The sequence below is a fragment of the Asparagus officinalis genome, chromosome 2, assembly GCF_001876935.1.
Source record: "Asparagus officinalis chromosome 2, Aspof.V1, whole genome shotgun sequence".
In the NCBI taxonomy this organism is placed as follows: domain Eukaryota; kingdom Viridiplantae; phylum Streptophyta; class Magnoliopsida; order Asparagales; family Asparagaceae; genus Asparagus; species Asparagus officinalis.
Window position 1 is genome coordinate 15,358,547 of NC_033795.1, and position 19,466 is coordinate 15,378,012.

A 19,466-nucleotide genomic window follows, 5' to 3' on the forward strand; every position below is an offset into this window, starting at 1 on the left:
AGATAATTAAAAAAGAAGACCTAACCATATTACCTAAAGCTATTACAGTCCCAATGTTTATAAGCCCAAAGGCAAGAACATAAAACATTTGAAATTGTGAAGCATAAAAAGCATGTGCTAACCCAATCTAGCTAGTTTACTCATATTTTTTTCAAGAGGTTACGGATCGAAATCATTTTTTGTTCCACAGATTTTCTCAATAACAGAATATATATAGCAATGGAAGAGTGTTCCATGCATCAAATAGTCACACGCCTTGTATGGTCAAGTAGTTGATTGAAACCAAATAAGTTGTTCCAACTCCTATCACGTGGGATGCTCTTTCATCGACATGACCTCCGCAACTCCATGAGTCTCTTTAGTTATCTCGGACATCATCTCAAATTGTAGACCTTGTATTTTCTTAATTAATGCTTCTAACTTTAGTTTTTGCCCTAGAACTAGAAGCTTGAATTGTTGATGTACTCAGAGAATGATTCGAAGATTGTGTTGGCACGGACCGAGAGGATGTAGCATCTTGATGGCGAACTGCATGCATGTATCATTATCGTCGATGTATACATAATATTACCTTCATGACATGTACCATCTTCCATGCATGGCCTCATCAATATAGTCCCTCGTATACTTTTTTGTTGATTGCGCGCATGGTCGTTGCCACAGATCAATCTCATTATTTCTTCATAGAATTGAATCGGTTTGTTAATGAAATGGTTCATTAATTCCTTGGGTTTGCCTACAAAACTCAAGAGTACTGCAAGAATTAATTATTATGTAACATTTGCATGATTAGGCAAGGATCAGAATGCGTGCGTACGTGATCCTCCATGCATGACTCAGAATATAGCATTTGCATGCATGATTCAGAATACGAGCCTTAAAAATTCAAAACGCAAGAGGATAAAATTTGAGAATGCAAGGATGGAGCTTACCTCAATTTATGTGGTGTACTCATTGTTTCATATTTGATGATCTTCTTCTCTTCATCCCATCCAACGCCATTCATCTCTTTCGGCTTTTGAATTCTAGCCCGCCTGCCTTGTCTTGATGGTCCTTGGAGTGATTATAGACATCAGTATCAGTAATGTTTGTGCGTTGCTCCTCATTAACACGTCATGCAGCAGCAAGAACTACAAGTGCTTTGAAACCCCTTGTCAATTTTGCACGCCTCAAGAACTAGTTCCGTCAAAAATAATAGTAATGATTTGGACCATATTGTGGCTTCCATCATACGTTAGGAACTCCTCTGGAAACAACTTAATTGCTTCCTCTTTTGTTGGCTTAATTGGTCGCATTGTTCAACATTTCCTACAACTTCATCCATTCCTACTTATGAAAAAAAATAGAAGAAATTTTTGAAATAAACTCATTCACAAGTTTAATCTCAAATTTCCACCCTATCCTAAGTTTATTACATTCCTAAGTTTATTACAAGAATCGACCCACTTTCTGACCACGTCAGCTTTGTGACCAGAAAGTGGGTCATTTAAAAAAAATCACGGAGCGGACCTAATTAGTCATGGTTGCCAACCTCGACTAAGTAGGACCCCCCCCCCTCGTGATTAGGCCACTAAACAAGTCGGGGTTCACAACCCTGACTAATTTTGTCATTGCATAAAATAATTAGGGTTGGAAACCTCGACCATTTCGCAGCGCCAAGTCGAAATGGTCAGGGTTCCCAACCACGACCATTTAGCAGAGAGTCGCAACAACTCATGAAATAGCCGGTGTTGCTAACCCCGACTATTTAGCAGAAACTCCCCAACCTGAAAATCGGGAAGGGGCTAGTCATGAAATAGTCAGGGTTGTTGATCCCGACTATTTATGGTGGGTCATGTCCCCCTTATATATACGGACCGAACCCCTTCCCCAAAATCCTGATTTTCTCCCTCTTTAACTCCGATCTCAACATCTCAAGCCGCCTATCCGCTTCTCCTAATCCTATTTTGTGGCCAAAATTCATCGTGAAAGTTTGCTTAAGATCTCTAGAGTAATTTATCTTCCTTCTCTCCTCTTTTAACATGTAAAAATTTAGGGTTTTCTATCAAAATTCAATTTCTAGGGTTTGAAATTTATTATCAGTCATTATCTTTGTGGTGGTTCGAATGCTTTGTGTGTTGATTGTTGTAATTAAAATTAAACTTCTAGGGCATAGAATGCTTATTTCTAGGGTTTAGGATTTTTATTTTGGGTTTAGAGTTTTTGATCAAAATTATATGAGATTATTTGCATCTTGGATTTTCCTCTCTTATTCAATGCCCTAATAACTTTTTTTTTAATTCATTTAAATGATATAATTTTCTTTTGCATAGGTTGAACAATATGATTTTTATTGTTTACTCTTATGGTAGGAAAATTAATTATGGTATGAATAATATGCCAATATATGTCGGAGGGGTAACGACACCATTAATGATTTCAGAATCATATAGTTACTGTGACTTGATTAAGGAATTACGTCGAGTTATGAAAATTGACCCACGAGAGTACTGACTAAAAATAATATGCAATTGGCCCATAACTTTTGATAGAACGTCCACAGTTGAGATCTCAAACGATCATCATATTGCAATTGGCCCATAACTTTTGATAGAACGTCCACAGTTGAGATCTCAAACGATCATCATATGAGTATTATGTTTAATTTGTTTGATAGAACGTCCACAGTTGAGATCTCAAACGATCATCATATGAGTATTATGTTTAATTTGAGCAAGTCGCAACCAACGGTAGAATTATTTATTAAAAAGTTACTACGTAGTTCGTGCCAAATATTTAAACCTCTAAGAGAATTCTCACGCATGTTAGATTGGGGAGTTGAGTCTGATGGTTTTCTTTCTTCTTCGAGTGAAATAGAGCGGACTCAATTTTAATATCTAAGTGCACCTTCATTTGGGAGAATGTCAAATGTCACAAACAATAAAGTCCCTTATAAAAATATGAGGCCGTTAAGAGGGGCAACAATTGAAGAGGATAAAAGAAGCAACGACTCTGAAGGTGAAGAGCAAGATAGTGCACCAATTGATAGCATACAATTTATGATTAAAGATGTTGAAGAGAATCTGGATTGGCCTGATGAGGCTTATGTTAATAATGAATATGTTGAGTACGAAGAACCACCCCCTGACGAGTTTGAAGATGATGAGTGGATTCGTTCTTCCACAGTACAAGATATGTGCATTGGACAAAGTTTAACTTATAGAATAGATGATGACTTCTCTTTCAGAGTTAGAGATTTATTCAAGACTAAGGACCAATTGGTTGATACTATTAATGATTACTCAATCAAAAAATGTTAAATTCAAACAAGTTAAAAGCAATCACAAAGTTATGATGCAATTTATTTTATGAATACATAAAGGAAAGGTCAAACCGAGGGAAATGACTGGATTGAGAGTAGTTTGGGAAGTGAATGTGTTGACCGGTGGGCACTAAGTAAAGATAGAGGGAATTGGTTTTGCATGATGATAACTAATTATTCTAAAAGCTTCAACGGTGTACTTAAGGGGGCTCAAGAAATGCCTATACATGTGTTGGTTGTGAGGACATTTTATAGACTCAATCACTATTTTGTCAAGTGGCGAGAGGATGGAGCAAAGTAGGTAACGTTTTGACACCAAAAAATAAAGAGATTGTAAGGTCTCGTGTCATGCAGGCGAGATCAACAAAGATTGTTGGATTTACTATAGATGAATGGCAGGTTACAGACAAACACGGTCATAATTACATAGTCAATTTACGAGGGACACAATGTGCATGCACTTGTAACATACTACAATTATAAAAATTGCCATGTTCACATGTTATAGTGGTTACGTCCAAGAAATTTGGGGGTGCAAATACTTTTTATTACACATATGCTTCTGAGTGGTATCAATCAAGCCACTATAGAGATTCATACAAGTAGTGTTTCTATCTCATTGCAGATAGTCGTTACTGACCACCCTATAACAGGCCGCATGTGTTACCTTCTGAATATAAGGGACAAGCTGGATGTCCGCGATCATTATGCATAAAAGGTACAATGGATGAAGGACGGGAAGGAGCTCCAAAGAAAAATAGGTGTGGATATTGCAGACAATTGGACCATAATAGATCTTATTGTCCTACCAATTCAAATAAATAGCAATTAATGTGTACAATTTATTTAATTTATAATTTTATTCTACTTCCTTTGTAAGTCAATGCATATATATAAATTCTATAATTTACTTCTAATTCTAATTTATCATACGCCATAATACTGACACATTTTATTTTTATATGTACAGTATTTACAGTATGGAGGCAGGTCCATTGACATATGATGTCCTATATGACCAAGATCGATACTGATCCGTGAAGATAGACTCTAGAAAGGTAAATTATATTTTTATTATTTTCAATCATTTCAAAATTTCAATGTTCTTACTGTTACTGAATATTTACACTGTTTAATATATACAGGCCCTAAGTATTACTATTGTTGATCATGTTAGGTCCCATCTTTATGAGCCTATTGTCTAATCTGATTTTGATGATTAACAAACTATTCCTAACAATGTTTTTCGAGTATTTGCATTTGCTTGTTTAGTATCCTACACAAACATCCTCAGTTGGAGGTTGGTTGGATTGCGCTTCAATGATGACATCCTATTAGAGGTTGGACGAAAATAGGAGCGAAGCCGTCGTAATTCAAGTCAAATATTCAACATCGTACTTCATCCCTTCTACCAAGCTAGGGATCGTCCAAGAGAGAGCTTAATGCAAATCTAGCTTGGGTATAGTGTTTATAGTGTTTAGGTGTTTACTTTATGTGTTATACTTAAAAGCTCAAATCTTACACAAACACATGTTATTTCGCAAAACGGTCAAAAATACGTTTAACCCTATAAATATAAATTAGTTTTAAAAATTTATCTATTTGGGAAGATAATGTGTTTGAAATAATTTAATTAGAATCATGTGTTTAACGATTTCGTATCTTTGTTGATTCTAGTATTAAATGAAATCATATTGGTACGTTTTGCAAAATAATGAATTTTCACAAAAGGGAAATGATTTTTTAGAAATTCTTTTTCTAACATGTTTATTTTTATATATATAAATATTTTCCCAAGTTTTACTATTTTTTGAGTTGATTTGCTATTTTAATTTGAATTTAAAAAATCAACTTTTCAAAATTCAGGTTTTTGTGAATAGTATTTTAAGTCGACCGATTTTATTCATCGGTCGACCGACCAGAGAAGTTTTTACAGTCTGTGTTTTATAGTCCTATCAGTCGACCGATCAAGATAATCAATCGACCGAGCACAGTATTTTCAGTCGACTGGTTTTTCCTATTAGTCGACCGATTTTGGGTTGTTTGGTTTCTTTACATAACGACTAGTTTATCGGTCGACCGATGTTTTTAACCGGTCGACTGATCAGTACTGTTTCTGTAATGGCTAGTTTTTTTGCTGCTTTATTTATTAAGCTATAAATAGTCCTCAGGTCTTAGTTTTTTACAAGACTTTTTTGGAGAAGTTTTGGGTAGTTTGTTTAACGTTTTTAAAGATCAAAAGTGTGTTTGTTTATGTAAAAAGAGTTTCACAAAGAGAATGATCTCAATTTTATTGTTGAGGTGTTCATCCTCAATTCTCAATCTCTCTTTTTTCTTAGAGAAGTTTTTCTAAACTCTTACTCTAGCTATTTTGTATTTTGATTCTCATTTATATAAAGCTAGAATTATTTGAGTTTGATTTTATTTTTACTCATTGTTTACGCACACAACCACTTAAGCTTAAGTATTTTACATATTGTATATTTGGGTTGTGAGAGTGTTTTCATTGAGAGAACTTAATATTCGTTCTTACTTATTTAGAGAACAAAATCCTTATTTGAACTTATTGTTGAATACGTTGTAATACATAAGAACCCTTAGAGGAGTGGTTGGAGAAAGACCAGGGTTAATTCTAAGAGGAATGGATTGGTAGTAAAACCTAGGGAGAGGTGTGTTTGTGGGAAAATTTGTAGTAAAAAGACAATGAAGGAAAATTGATTTGTATTCCTTTAATCTCAGTTATAATTGGATTTCATGATTACAAAAGAGAGGAGAATGATCTGGATTCTCCCCTTTGTTTAAATCTGGGTTCTTCACGGTGGCGATGAGATGCCTCTCTCGAATGCTCGCGTCGAGTTTGCTTCTCGTTGACGATCCGATGTCTTATTTCACTGGAACGTGGTCTTCTCCTCACGATTTGACGTTGTGGAGAACTCTGAACGAGTTTAAAACTCTATGAAAGAGTTGATTTAACCGAAAGTCGGTTATAAGCCAAGGATGAAGAAGGTCTTGTTGCTGATCTCCAAAACTCCAATCGAAGAATGAAAGATCCTCTCGCTGCCAAGAAGTTCCAACCGACCCCCTGAACTGAATTGATTTTTAGTTATTTATAGGGGATTAAGGGGTGTAACCACCTCCTTAATTCGCTCCTAAGTGAGGCTAATGGGATGTAACCGCCCCTTAAATCACTCCTGAGTGGAGTTGTGATCCCCTCAGATCGTGGGAAACGGTTTTGGAACCGTTCAGCTCGTGTTTGAACGAGTCAAACGCAGGCCCTGTATTCTGGAATGAAATCTGCGTTTGAACGCAGTGTTTGCGAGCTGCGTCTGGCGACGGTTAGAGTTGCGTCTCGCAGCGAGTGAAGCTGCGTTTGGTAGCGGTATAGAGTTGCGTCTGGCAGCGCTTGGAGCTGTGTTGGGTAGCGATTGGAGTTGGGTTGAGCAACGGTATAGAGCTGCGTCGGGCAGCGGTATAGAGCTGCGTTGGATAGCGATTGGAGCTGCGTTGAGCAGCGGTTGGAGTTGCGTTGAGCAGCGGTTGGAGCTGCGTTGAGCTGCGGTATGAGATGCGTTGAGCTGCGTTCGTGGCTATGAACGCGATGCGTCTTGATGCTGGTGTGCGGGGAAGACTTCCACAGTTTGATTTGAAGAGACCGTCGATTTGTAGTCTCTTTCTGTCGAAGCGTTGAAAAGATCGTCATTTTGTAATCTTTGCTTTAGCTCTCTGATATATGAGAGTCGTCAGATTGTAACTCCCGATGTTGATTATAAAGGCTGTTTGATTGGAGCTTCCATCAGTTGTCGTGAAGGTCGTCAGATTATAACCTTTAGCGATCTACGTGAAAGTCTTCAAATTGTAACCTTCTGGAAGTCGACAGAGTGTAACTTCCATCATCGGTGTTTTGATGGGGATCAGCTATCTATTGTGATTTTTAGACAGCCTACAAGGTGATAAATCCAAACACTTGAAAAAAGTAACACGAGTACTCCAACACTTAGAGGAGTGTGGTTTGTGGGATTGGCAACATGTGTATTGTAAAAGTTTTCAGTGAACTTTGGAAACCGGTTGTGTAGACTTTTGATTGATAGTGGAGAGCTCCTCAAGGTGAAGATTAGAGACATAGGTCAAGTGTTAGACCGAACTCCGTGATCATATTGTGTGTTTGCGTTTGGCTTTGGCGTATTATTCTTGTGTCTATTCTTATAATACCTATTGTCTCATAGTTTATCGCCTATTATCTCATATCTTATCCTTGCGTATCTTTCTTATATATCATATTGCTAGGATATTGCATTATAAGTTTTAATTTAGCATCGAAATCGGATTAGATTAGTAATTATCCTATTCACACACACCCCCTCTATGGTACTTTCAGATCATATTCGTGCACGCTCGAGTTGGGATTTGACGGATCCATAGGTCCAATATCATGTTCATCAAGCAGGCTTTTTTAAATATTCACAAATAAAATGGGTAAGACTTAACTGGCCTCTCTTAACGGTATTGATTGAACGATGGAGGTCCGAGACAAATACATTTCACACGCGTTAAGGAGAGTCGACTATTACTCTGCAGGATGTAGGGGTTTTACTTGGCCTCAAAGTGGATGGAGATGCTGTTACGGGTACCGATGACTTTAATTGGATAGGAGTGTGTGAATGATTACTGGATCAAGCTCCTAATATGAAGGGTGGTAAGATCAAGCTTAAGCGGTTACGAAATAATTATATTAATATACTGATCGATGCAACTGATGAGATCATTAAGAGCTATGGTCGCACATATATACTTCATATGATCGGCACTGTTCTATTTTTGGATTCCACTAAGGATTCAGTGCATGTTAGATGGTTGCCACTTCTTGAGGATCTTGAAGAGTGTGGAGAGTTATCCTGGGGGAGTGCAGTGTTAGCTTATCTCTATAAGGAGATGACAAAAGTGGCACTCATGTAAAATAAAGAATTCAAGGTTGTTTCACTTTGTTGCAAATATGGTCATGGGAGCGATGACATTTGGGAACACCAGATCTGAGGGAGACCCGTGCTCTCGATGGCCAGATTCCGTTAGGATGTAGGTATATTAGTTTGTAATAGATATGATTACATGTAATTTTATACATTTATTTTCAATCTATACTAAACCTCTGTATATCAAATAGATGGAATGTCTCCATATATTAGCAAACCTCCCTAAAGAGTCATGAAAACTTTTATAGGAATGAACTTGATCAAACGGAGGATGAACAAGTATATCATAATATCTAAATATATTCAATCAATACATCATTTGTTACTAATGTATAACTTTACATCATCTTCTTTATAGGTCAAGTGGATGCCCTATGAACTAGTTTTAACTTTACTGTCAGATATTTGTAGAGATGGTGAAGATATATGGTGTGCTCAAATACCGATTATATATTTTGAGATTGTCAAAATGCACATGTCCGATCATTTACTTTGACATTTTGGAATGCAACAACATATTCTAGATCATGTAGAAAGAATAGAGCAAAATCCTCGAAAATGAGCACATCATCAAAATTTAGTGATAATTCGTCATGCTTACATTGAGAATTGGGAGTTGAGGGAGGATGTTGTAGTGATTGAGAGGGCTGATGCATCAGAACTATATGTGTACTTACGGTGGTATTGGGAGATTACTCACCGACGGATATTTCGGGAGAACAAAGCATTTAAGGAGTACATACTGAGGGTCCAGTTAAGAGAGAGTTGGTAAGTGTATAAGCAAAATATACAATTATTTTGTGATTATTATTTTATTATCATCCACTTGCTAATAATCATCTTTCGCTTTTTATCTTATAGGTACAAGAACTCGATGAGGTTGCTTCTATTGTACATGATACATTGAGATCGACTACCGTGCCAGGGGTGAGGAACGCATTTGTTCGCATCATAGGAAAGATTCAATTCGCTCTTAGAAGGACGCATCATGCGAATCGTGATGGACGTGAGAAACAACTCATAGGGTATGAGCGTCGACGGGTCTGAGGACACACAGGAGTGGGCTCAAGTCGTGCACATGATGAAGCTAAAGGCTCACAGCAAGCTCAAGCCGGATGTCCACAAGAGGTTCAAGTCGACGAGGATGTCATGCACTCATAAGTTCACACACAACCGGACGTTAAGATCATCCAAGCTCATGTTGAAGGTGAATGAGGAAGGGGGAAAGGAAGAAGAGGCAGAGGGAGAGGGAGATGGGGAGCGAGAGGAAAAGAAGTTCTAAATATTTATTAAATTTCGATATATTTCATACGATGTTTATGTTTAAAAGATGTTTATGTTTAAAATGCTATGATGTTTATGTTTGAAATGCTACTGTGACTTGATTATGGTTGGATTTTTAGTAAGTGAATTAAATATTACACTCTTGTTAAAGATTTGTTATAGATGTAATAATTATATAAAGATATATGTTTATTTGTATTTAAAATTGATTATGAATTGATAAACGTGTAGCAAGAGAGTTGGTGTTAAACTTGTGGATTGATATGTGTTAGCAGGAGAAGAGATTTTCCAGCAAAGTGTGGGCTGGAGGGTCTCTACCAAATGGTCGGGATTGGGAACTCCGACCATTTTGTGCATGTTGTGCACCCAACCCCGACTAGTTTAGTGGCCTAACAATGAATGAGGGGCGGGGGACGTCCTGATTAGTCGAGGTTGGCAACCCCGACTAATTAGGACTACGATATTTTTTAAAATGACCCACTTTCTAGCCACGAATCTACGTGGCCAGAAAGTGAGTCGATTCTTGTAATAAACTTTGGATTGGATCGAAATTTGGGATTAAATTTTTGATGGGTTTATTTCAAAATTTTCTTCAAACAAAAAATATCAAGCTTAAAGATAATTAAGAGTCTTAAAATTTTCAATTATTAAACAGTAGCTAATAAATAAAGTCAATGATATAAACTATAGTTTGAAAGACACAAAAAAATAACACCAAAAATGAAAACTTTCATAGACTACTAGTATGTTGTCTTAAATTAGCAACACTATTCTTCTTGCATATTAATAACAGTCTTGAAAAGTATCAATTCCTACTTGCAAACATACTATCACTACACTCATCTACTAGTCCACACCTCCTTAGCTATCGACTCTCGTTTATCCAACCGCTCTCATTCCTCGTCCCTTTGCTCCCAGTGTGTCTTCCCAACCTGAGAAAGATTTTGAGAGATTCATTCGCTTTCAAGTGTAGTAAGTTTGTCTCCATCATTTGAAATAATAAAATTACGTAGCATGCAACAACAAGTTACAGGGTCTACTTGAGTTCTGAAAGGGAAAAATATCTTGAAGCTTGAATTTTGAAATGGTCTTCTAAGGAACCAAATATTGCTCTCTCCACAGAGGTCCGTAAGGATCGAATGTGTATGGTTACTTGTAGTTTGTGGGTGCATGATCACTGAACTCACGAAGATGGCATCGAACTCCACTATAAGACGCCCTTTTCGAATAAGCAACATCTACCAAATAGTATATATCTTCCTATAGTTAAGCGTATAAGTTTAGTCAACGAAGTAATGTTGGTGTTAAATTAAAACTAATTTTTAAGTCTTTTACCTTGTGGCACCATCAATCTACTTGGTCTTTCAATAGCATCTCTTAGAGCTAGTGTATCATGTGTCCGAGTCTTCCCAACTGACAAGCACATAAGTAAACTTCAAGTTGACTTTTCGTAAGCCGCTTTGAGAACATTTTGAGTAGGTTACGGCTTTCTACCACGAAAGGCTCCTACCATGTGAGATGAGGGACCAGGCTTGTACTAAAGGAGTTTGTTTATACCGTCGTTAAAAAAAATTCAAAACCATGTTAAATTCTAGGAAACTGTAAGAACGCAAAGAAAATGAATGTTTCATACCGTAGAAAGGAGAAATTAATAGTTTCAACAACAGATATTTTGTCGAATGTTTATTATGTACGTAAATTGTCCAATAAAAAGCTTGGTCAATCTTTGTACGGCTAGTGCTAGTCGTTTGTCAAAAAAAAATTTACAGGAATTAATGCATAGAATATTATAGCAAGAACGCATTAAAACATAGGATTGTTAAGATCATGGTGCCCGGATCTCACATATTTTGCTACAAGTCCCCAGTGTTCATGTTTAGTACAGGTCCTTCAAAAGAGTAAGATGTTTGAAACGAGTCCATTGTAGCTAATCTCCTTATGTAATCTGTTTTCATAAGGAGAACTTACAACATCGGATCCAACATTGGGCACGCAGGGAACGAGCAAACAAACATTGGGCATTTGTGAAATCATGAGAGGGTATAAATGTACCTAGCTTATTTTTGAATGATTACAATCCAAAATATTTCACTTGTCAAACATTCGAAAGTGGATTGTTAACTGAAAAATATGGATTATAGTCTACCTTGACTATTTGCCAAACCTGCTAACAGCTGGGGCCTTCTTATAAAGAGGAGAAGAAAGGAGGAGGATAAAGATATCAACAGATATGAAGTTGAAATGATATAAAGATCGTTCTATGATTTTTTTTTTTTTCTCCCCACCATTATTCTTCACTTCGTTCATTAGCCAAAAGCCGCACTCTTTAAACTTCAAGAAAACAGAATACATAAATGAAAATAGTGCTCATGGCAAATCCCCCATCCCTCATATTGCTGCTGCCTAAGAACAATTACGATTTAATATCAGCCACCATTTTCCAAGTACTTCATGCCATCTCCCGTGCGATCTCCATTGAACATCACATCATCTCTGGGCCTTCGAGGAGTGCAGGAAATGTTTTTGATAATTGAAGCATAAAGATCGAACTCTGCTTTCAATTTGCTGCAGCTGGCTTCAATCCATCTCTCAGCAACACTGGTTGGAACGCTATCTTGGTTGTCCCGCTCATGCTCTTCAATGGCTGGCCTTATCTCGTTGTATAGAGAATCAAGATGCAAGGTCGCCTGGTTCTTGGTTTCCTGCAGGATAACCAGAAGTTAATTTTTTTTTTATGAAGGTTCCATCGGCATAAGTGGTTCCTTATCGAATGTGAATTTTTTAAATAAAAGTCTCTCTAGAAAGGAAAAAGTAAATTTCACAAAACTGACATTAAATTTGTGGGGCTTTATACAAATTACAACCTTTTTTTTAATTTATTAGAACACTGCTATGAACCCATAAGTGCAGAAATGTACCTTTTTTTTATCTTTAACCACAGATGTCCCCACCCCCCATTGGAGATGGGACTAATTATGCTCAAAGGTGGTGGCTACCCCTCCCAACAAGTGTCACTTCCAGGTTTCAAACTCTTGCCAAGAGGCAGAAGCCCGCCTAAGATCATCTCCAGCAGGAGGTGAAATTTCACCTCCTCCCCCCCTGCCACATCACTTTATTTAATTTAATAATCTTCATTTCCCTATCAACTCTGTAGCAGCTAGTTTTTCAGAAAGTTTTTTACTTTTTTTGGGACCCACCATAACCACATCACTTCAATATATACCCCACCATATTTATTCATTTTTTTTTCCTATTTCATATATATTACTATTATTATTATTAGTATAACTCATATATTTATAATTATAATTTATTAATAATTCAATAAATAATATATAATATTTAAATATATATTATTAATTTAATTTTCAATAATATTTTTAAATTGACATAAAATAACACACGATTTTATTAAGCATACGGAAAACCAAACACACCCAAATTATTGAAAACATTAAAGAAAACACACACTAAATTGGTAAATCTAATCGGAGGTTGTCCCAAACTTCTGCCAAATGTGCTCGATGAGATCCTTCTTCAGCTGAATATGTTGGGTCTTATCTCGTAGTTCCGCTCTAGTCTGATTATCTGCCTCAGATCGGTGTTGAACATGGACTTGAAACTCCGGCAACACGTCTGTTTGAACATTGAAAGAGGCGGTAGAGCTAGAATTGTTCGACGGTTCAAAGTTGATATTTTCCCAGTTTCGCGAATACGTATCTCGTTAATCCTCTACTATCATGTTATGTAAAATAATGCACGCCCTCATTATTTTTCCTAAGACATCAAGATCCCACATTCTAGCTGGTTGGCGGACAATAGCGAAGCGTGCTTGGAGTACCCCGAATGCGCGTTCCACGTCCTTCCTGCATGATTCCTGTTGTTTGGCAAAAAATTGATGTTTGTTGCCTTAGGGCATTTGAATTGACTGCACGAAGACAGGCCACTTAGGGTAGATTCCGTCGGCAAGATAGTATGCAAGATTGTACTCCCGCCCATTCACGGTGAAGTTTACCCTTGGAGCTTCACCCGACTCAATGTCGTCAAAAACCGGTGACCTATCTAGTACATTTATGTCATTCAAACTACCAGGAAGCCCAAAAAAAGCATGTCATATCCACAAATCATATGACGCAACTACCTCGAGGATAATTGTTGTTGTCCCCTTGTGTCCACTAGTAAACTGCCCTTGCCAAGCCTTAGGACAATCTTTCCACTGCCAGTGCATGCAATCGATACTTCCAATCATCCCTAGGAATCCACGTTCCTGTCCAACTTGGAGCAACCTCTGCAAGTCTTCCACATTTGGTCGTCGTAAGTATTCATCTTGAAACAATGCTATTACCCCTTCGCAAAACTTGCGAGTACACTCGATAGCAGTGGATTCTCCTATCTTCACGTACTCATCACAAGCATCGGCTGCGACTCCATATGCGAGCATGCGTATGGCAGCCGTACACTTCTGGATAGGCGTTAACCCAAGCTTGCCTGCATTATTGCGCCGTTGTGTGAAGTAATCGTCGTAATTTGATATAGAGTCCACAATTCGTAGAAAGAGAGGCCTTTTCATTCGATACATGCGTCGGAACTGGGCGTCAGTGTAAGTGCATGACTCGACAAAGTAGTCGGCCATGAGTCTCTCATGCGCTGCATGGTGATCTCTATGTATGGATTTCCTCTTATGTGGTTGTTCGCTTCTCCTTTGCAATTCTTCAAGAAGTTCTTGCTGCCTATCAAGTATTTTCTCTTCTATTTTCCATTGTTGTTTGAACTCTTCTAGACTAAACTCATTTAGGAAAGGATCCATTAGATGATATGATTTTTAAAATGTTGATAGGTATACTTATGATGTGCATCTGATCAGTTTATATAATGAAGGGTAGTTGTTCAAATAATTGAATTCACATGCAATTGCAGGGACATGTGTTGTAGGGCATGCAATATCAGAGACATGTGTCGTAGGGCATGCATCTGCAGAGAGTTGTCAATTCATATTTTGTATTATTATGCAGGTGTAGTCATTTCATCCTTTGTATTTTTTGCAGTGAAAGGTCAATTCAACATTTGTTTGTTTTTGCAGTGAGTAGTAATTGTATCTTTTGTACTATTATGCAGTGAGAAGTCAATATCAATCGGCTTTATTGAAACATAAACAACAATTTTATTCAAACATAAACAACAATTTTATTAATACATTCAACAAACATAGGCACCCACACAACTCCAAAATTAAACACACGGCACACAAAAACTTCAGAAAGAAAACACACAAGCATAACTTCTTGAGAAGGTCTTATTTTCCAAACAGGTTCTTCCTCAACATATTATAAGCTTCATCATCTTCATCGTCACGATCTGGTTTGTTTTTCAAGAATAACCACATCTCCGTATTCTTGGAATGAGCCAGGGCATTCATAGCTGAAGCGGTACTTGATCTTTTCTCTTTAAATTTTTCATGAGCACTGACTAGCTTAGATAAGTCCTCCTCAATTGCCCCATTCGATTTCCTTAAAACAGATGTTTTACTAGAGGAAGCTCTAGCTTTCTTCTTTGTCACGTCCCTACCCTCTGGACGTACAAGGGTAGGAGTTGATGATTCAACATCCTCACCACTACTTTTTCTTTTAGAGCCACTACTACCCGATGCATTTCCTCCTGTCATATATTTGGGTTGATTACGAACCATCTTCCACTCATCCACCAAATTAAACGTCGTACCCATTTTCTCAAAGTACAACTCTCTTGCCTTGGATATGTAGTTTTCATCGGACCAACCGCTACGGTTCTCCTTACATGCAGTACTGTAGCAGCCAATGAAACTGGATATCTTTTTGTTGATGTCTTTGAAATGACTCTGGCACTTAGTCGCGGTTCTCTCTTTTTCACTTTTGGCGTTCTCATTCACGTACTGTGTAATTTTACCCCAGAAAGTTGCACCCTTTTGGTTGTTTCCCAACTCACTATCATTACTAACGTGAAAATAACCAGTTAGTAAAAGTATGTTGTCTTCGGTGGTCCAACTATCATAACTTGATCTATTTGCTGATTGTTGGGTTGGAGGTAGAAAACTGTGGGGAGTATCCCCACCAACATTTCCCAAAGACATTTGGATGAAAAATTCTGGAAAATCTGTAGACCTGCTACTAAACCGGGGTATCGCTGGGTCACTCGACTCCGTGTTAGGACAATTCATATGGGAGGGAACATAGCTACTTCCCGGAACTGGAGGATAACCGTAAGGAAGATAAGGGTATTACATGCAGAAATTCGGTTGCATCATATAGGGCATTTGAAAATTGGGCTGCATCCCCGTATTTTGAGTATTTTCGGGGCGTTGCATATTTGGATGTTGAGGTTGAGGATGGGTATTTTGAGGTTGGTTAGGAAAGTTGTAGTTGTAGGAAAAATTAGGATAGTTTTGTGAAGGATCCATGAAGAAGAAGTATGAAAAAACTAGTTTCAAAAAGCAAAAAAGAAGGAGAATAGGGTGTAGAAAACTCAAATTTTATTTGGTGTCCAAATAACACAAAGTTAGTCTCTATTTATAGAGTTTAAAAAATGAAAAATAATGGTATAAAAATTAAAAATTAATTTATAATAATTATCTCCCAAAATTGCATTTAAAAATTAGGAAGAAACCAAAAAATGTCGGCCAATCAGACCATGACGCGTGGCAGCGTGCATGGCTGATGCCAGCACAAGCCCGACACGCATCATGGTCTGATTGGCCGCGCGTTTTTCTAATTTGTTTTTTTAATTGTGGCAGCCTCTGTGGGCCCCACGTATTTTTCTAATTTTTTTTTAAAATTGTGGCAGCCTCTGTGGGCCCCACGCTACAGAAAAACCCATAGGAAAATTTTCCCTTTCTCTCCCCTCTGTTTCCAATTCCCTTTCCTTTTTCCTACATGTTGCACCCAAATATCCCCCCAATCCCTACCTGCTGCAGGTAGTCTAAGGACCAAACTGCCTACCACTAGGCCAACAACTTGGTGTGCAGAAATGTACCATGAACTATTAAGAACTAGGGGTTTTTGCTTTTAGACCCATTTGTTTACTCCCATTTATTTTTAAACCCAAGTACTATTATTTGTATCTTTAAGCCCAATTCACCTTTTGTATTTATCTTTAAACCCAAAACCACTTATTTTTATATTTTGAAGATTGGGTTTAAAAATAAATACAAAATGTGAATTGGGCTTAAAGATACAAATAATAGTACATGGGTTTAAAAATAAATGGGAGTAAACAAATGGGTCTAAAAGCAAAAACCCCTAAGAACTATCGCTAGTGATGTTATTATCTTCGGTAAAGGTCTAAACTACCCTTATTAAATATTTATATCTATCAATCCACACAAAGTTCATAAGGGTAATGTAGAGAAGATGCATGGAGAGCATCGGGGGAATTTTCCAGAACAAGGCACACAAAAAATTACCCTATGTGCGGTCAAGCATGCTAGCTTAGAGGAAAAAATATTTATGGTAGATTTCTCTAACAAATATATATATATAGGGAAAAGTGAATCTAAGGTGACACCCTACCCTAGGCTCCCACCTAAGAACGTGGCCTAGAATCACATCATTTTCTAAAAAAAAATTTACGATCCGCTCCGTTGAACTTGATCTACACGTTCTTAAACCCAAACGCACCAATTTTGGGGTGAACCCGTCGTGTTTTGACCCTTTATCCACTCGCTGCAATTTTAACGATTTCGAATGAATAGAACTTTTTGCACGGCTCAACGAATGGTCAAAACACGCGGGTTCACCCCAAAAATTGGTGGTGTTTGGGTTTAAGAACGTCGTTTAAGATCAAGTCAACGGAACGATTCGAAAAAAAATTTAGAAAATGAGTGATTCTAGACCGCGTTTTTAGCGTGGATCCTAGTGTGTCCAGCCTTAGATTCACTTTTCTAATACCATATATATATATATATATATATATATATATATATATATATATATATATATAGTATATATTATATATATAAATGTTATATTATAATATGATGTATAATGGTTTCATAGAAAACACCCCAAAGTTCATGGTTTGGGAAATTTAAGCTAAACAAACATAAACAGCTTCCAGTTCAAGTCAGGAACCAATATGGATATGCAACTATGGGCTAAACTCACTTGGGCACTGATTGAATCTTAAAAACTTTATCCAATTAGTTTACATATACAACACAGTAGAAGAGTAACTCAGTTGTGTTTGTACCTCATAAGCAAGAAGTTCGTCGCAAGCTTCCTTTGACAAGCGCTCACCAATAAGCTTCACATCGACTGGTGTTCTTGCTTGATTTTTTGACTTTCCACCAGGGAACTGTGTCGAGCTTTTTGGCAAGGAATTTGATTGTTCCTGGTAGTTCCGACATGCACTATTACTGCGTATACGAGGTCCCAGTGAACTTTTCTGCTCAACTTTTTTTCCAGCATGCGGATAAAAACCACTGCCATCTCTTGCTTCAGTTTTCCTTATATCCATTTCCATTGGGACAGAATTCAATGGTTCTACAATAATTGGATCGGATTCAGAAAGTACCAATGTCCCATGACCACTAGTGCTTCTCATGAAACCTTCACTGTTCTCAATGGTTGTGTCGTCTCTTGAGGGAACAATAGCCTGGAGAAATTGTGAACTTGGTTCATCATCCTCAGAATCATAAAGTGGAATGTTCTCAATGGAGTATCTGCCATTTTAGAAAAGAGTAAAGATATGCAATAAACAACAATAATTGAGGGGGGAAAGTTGGGCAGGCGGGTGCGGCGGGCGCGGCAAGGGGGGGGGGACAGTGATTTGGTAGATGAAATAGATCATTAATTAGAAACCTTCCGCCATTTTCCTACAGGATTTATCTTGAAGTTATTCATATATAATACATAAAAGAAAACACAATTTGCAATCATACAATTGCCTTCAGACAATCACAATAATAATATTTTTGCTGACTAATGAATGGAAAGGCTGAATCTTACCTGTCATCATCATCTTCCCAAACATATGTTGCTTCCTGCAAATATATTGTGATGTGGATAAAAAATACGATGAGAAAAACAGAAGAAAACAGCAAAACGTATCGAGGACTACATGCTTAGGTAAACTAGTAAAACTGGCAATGAAGGAACTACATGCCAAATTGTGATTCATTAAATACTTAAGATAATATGATGAAATAATAGATTGAAAACTACTGCAAAATAACCAAATTGTTATTCATTAAATACTTGAGATAATATGATGAAATAATAGATTGAAAACTAACTGCAAAATAAGCATGGCTATCCAAGATCTAAAACAACCAAGCCAACAGTAAGGAGTAGCAGAAAGTGATACTTAAATTTATTAGATTGAAAAGTGGGAATTTAAGCTTGAACAAGATTACTCCCACAAACTTAAAGTTTAGTGTTTAAAAGATCCAGTTAAGAATACATATTAAGACTCAGCTATTTTCACTTTAACAATCAGATCTGAAAATAGGCAGCTGCCTTTCTAAAGAGAAGTAATTGGTGACTATTGATTGGCAGAATGATTGCTAGAAGATGTTAAGCTAAAAGGGAACTTAAATGTAAAAGGGTTGACATGTAAAAGTCTTAGAATGGGAGATATACGAAGTTAATTATAAAAAAACACAAGTGAGTGATATAAAGCGATAAGATATAGATAAACATGAGAAGAACCTCCCTCTCCCCATCCCTCCACTCCCTGCCTCAGTTCATTTAAGACCACCCTTATCCTCCTCAGCAGCTGTCCTATCATCTGTCAATGATCTTCTACCTTCAACATATGCACTCTTTGCTCCCCCACTCAAGAAGCATTTCTCCGTTTTAATCATTACTGTTTTTTATTCAACAAACAAAATTGGTCCTTGGTAATGATGTGGCTTCATCTCAATCACTCATCTAAAGAGATTA

The 19,466-nt window shown here is 37.2% G+C and overlaps 1 protein-coding gene across 2 annotated transcripts in view; it reads right to left on the reverse strand.

Moving 5' to 3' along the window:
• The window catches only part of LOC109830370 (histone-lysine N-methyltransferase ASHH1), a 15,312-nt gene continuing 7,625 nt past the window's right edge, over window positions 11,780-19,466 (reverse strand). For both annotated transcript variants that reach the window (XM_020397622.1, XM_020397620.1), the window contains 3 exons: window positions 18,531-18,565; window positions 17,773-18,244; window positions 11,780-12,254 (listed from right to left, as the gene is read on the reverse strand). In XM_020397622.1, the coding sequence (XP_020253211.1) occupies window positions 11,979-12,254; window positions 17,773-18,244; window positions 18,531-18,565 (783 nt within the window). In that variant the 3' untranslated portion in view covers window positions 11,780-11,978. The remainder of the gene's footprint in view (window positions 12,255-17,772; window positions 18,245-18,530; window positions 18,566-19,466) is intronic.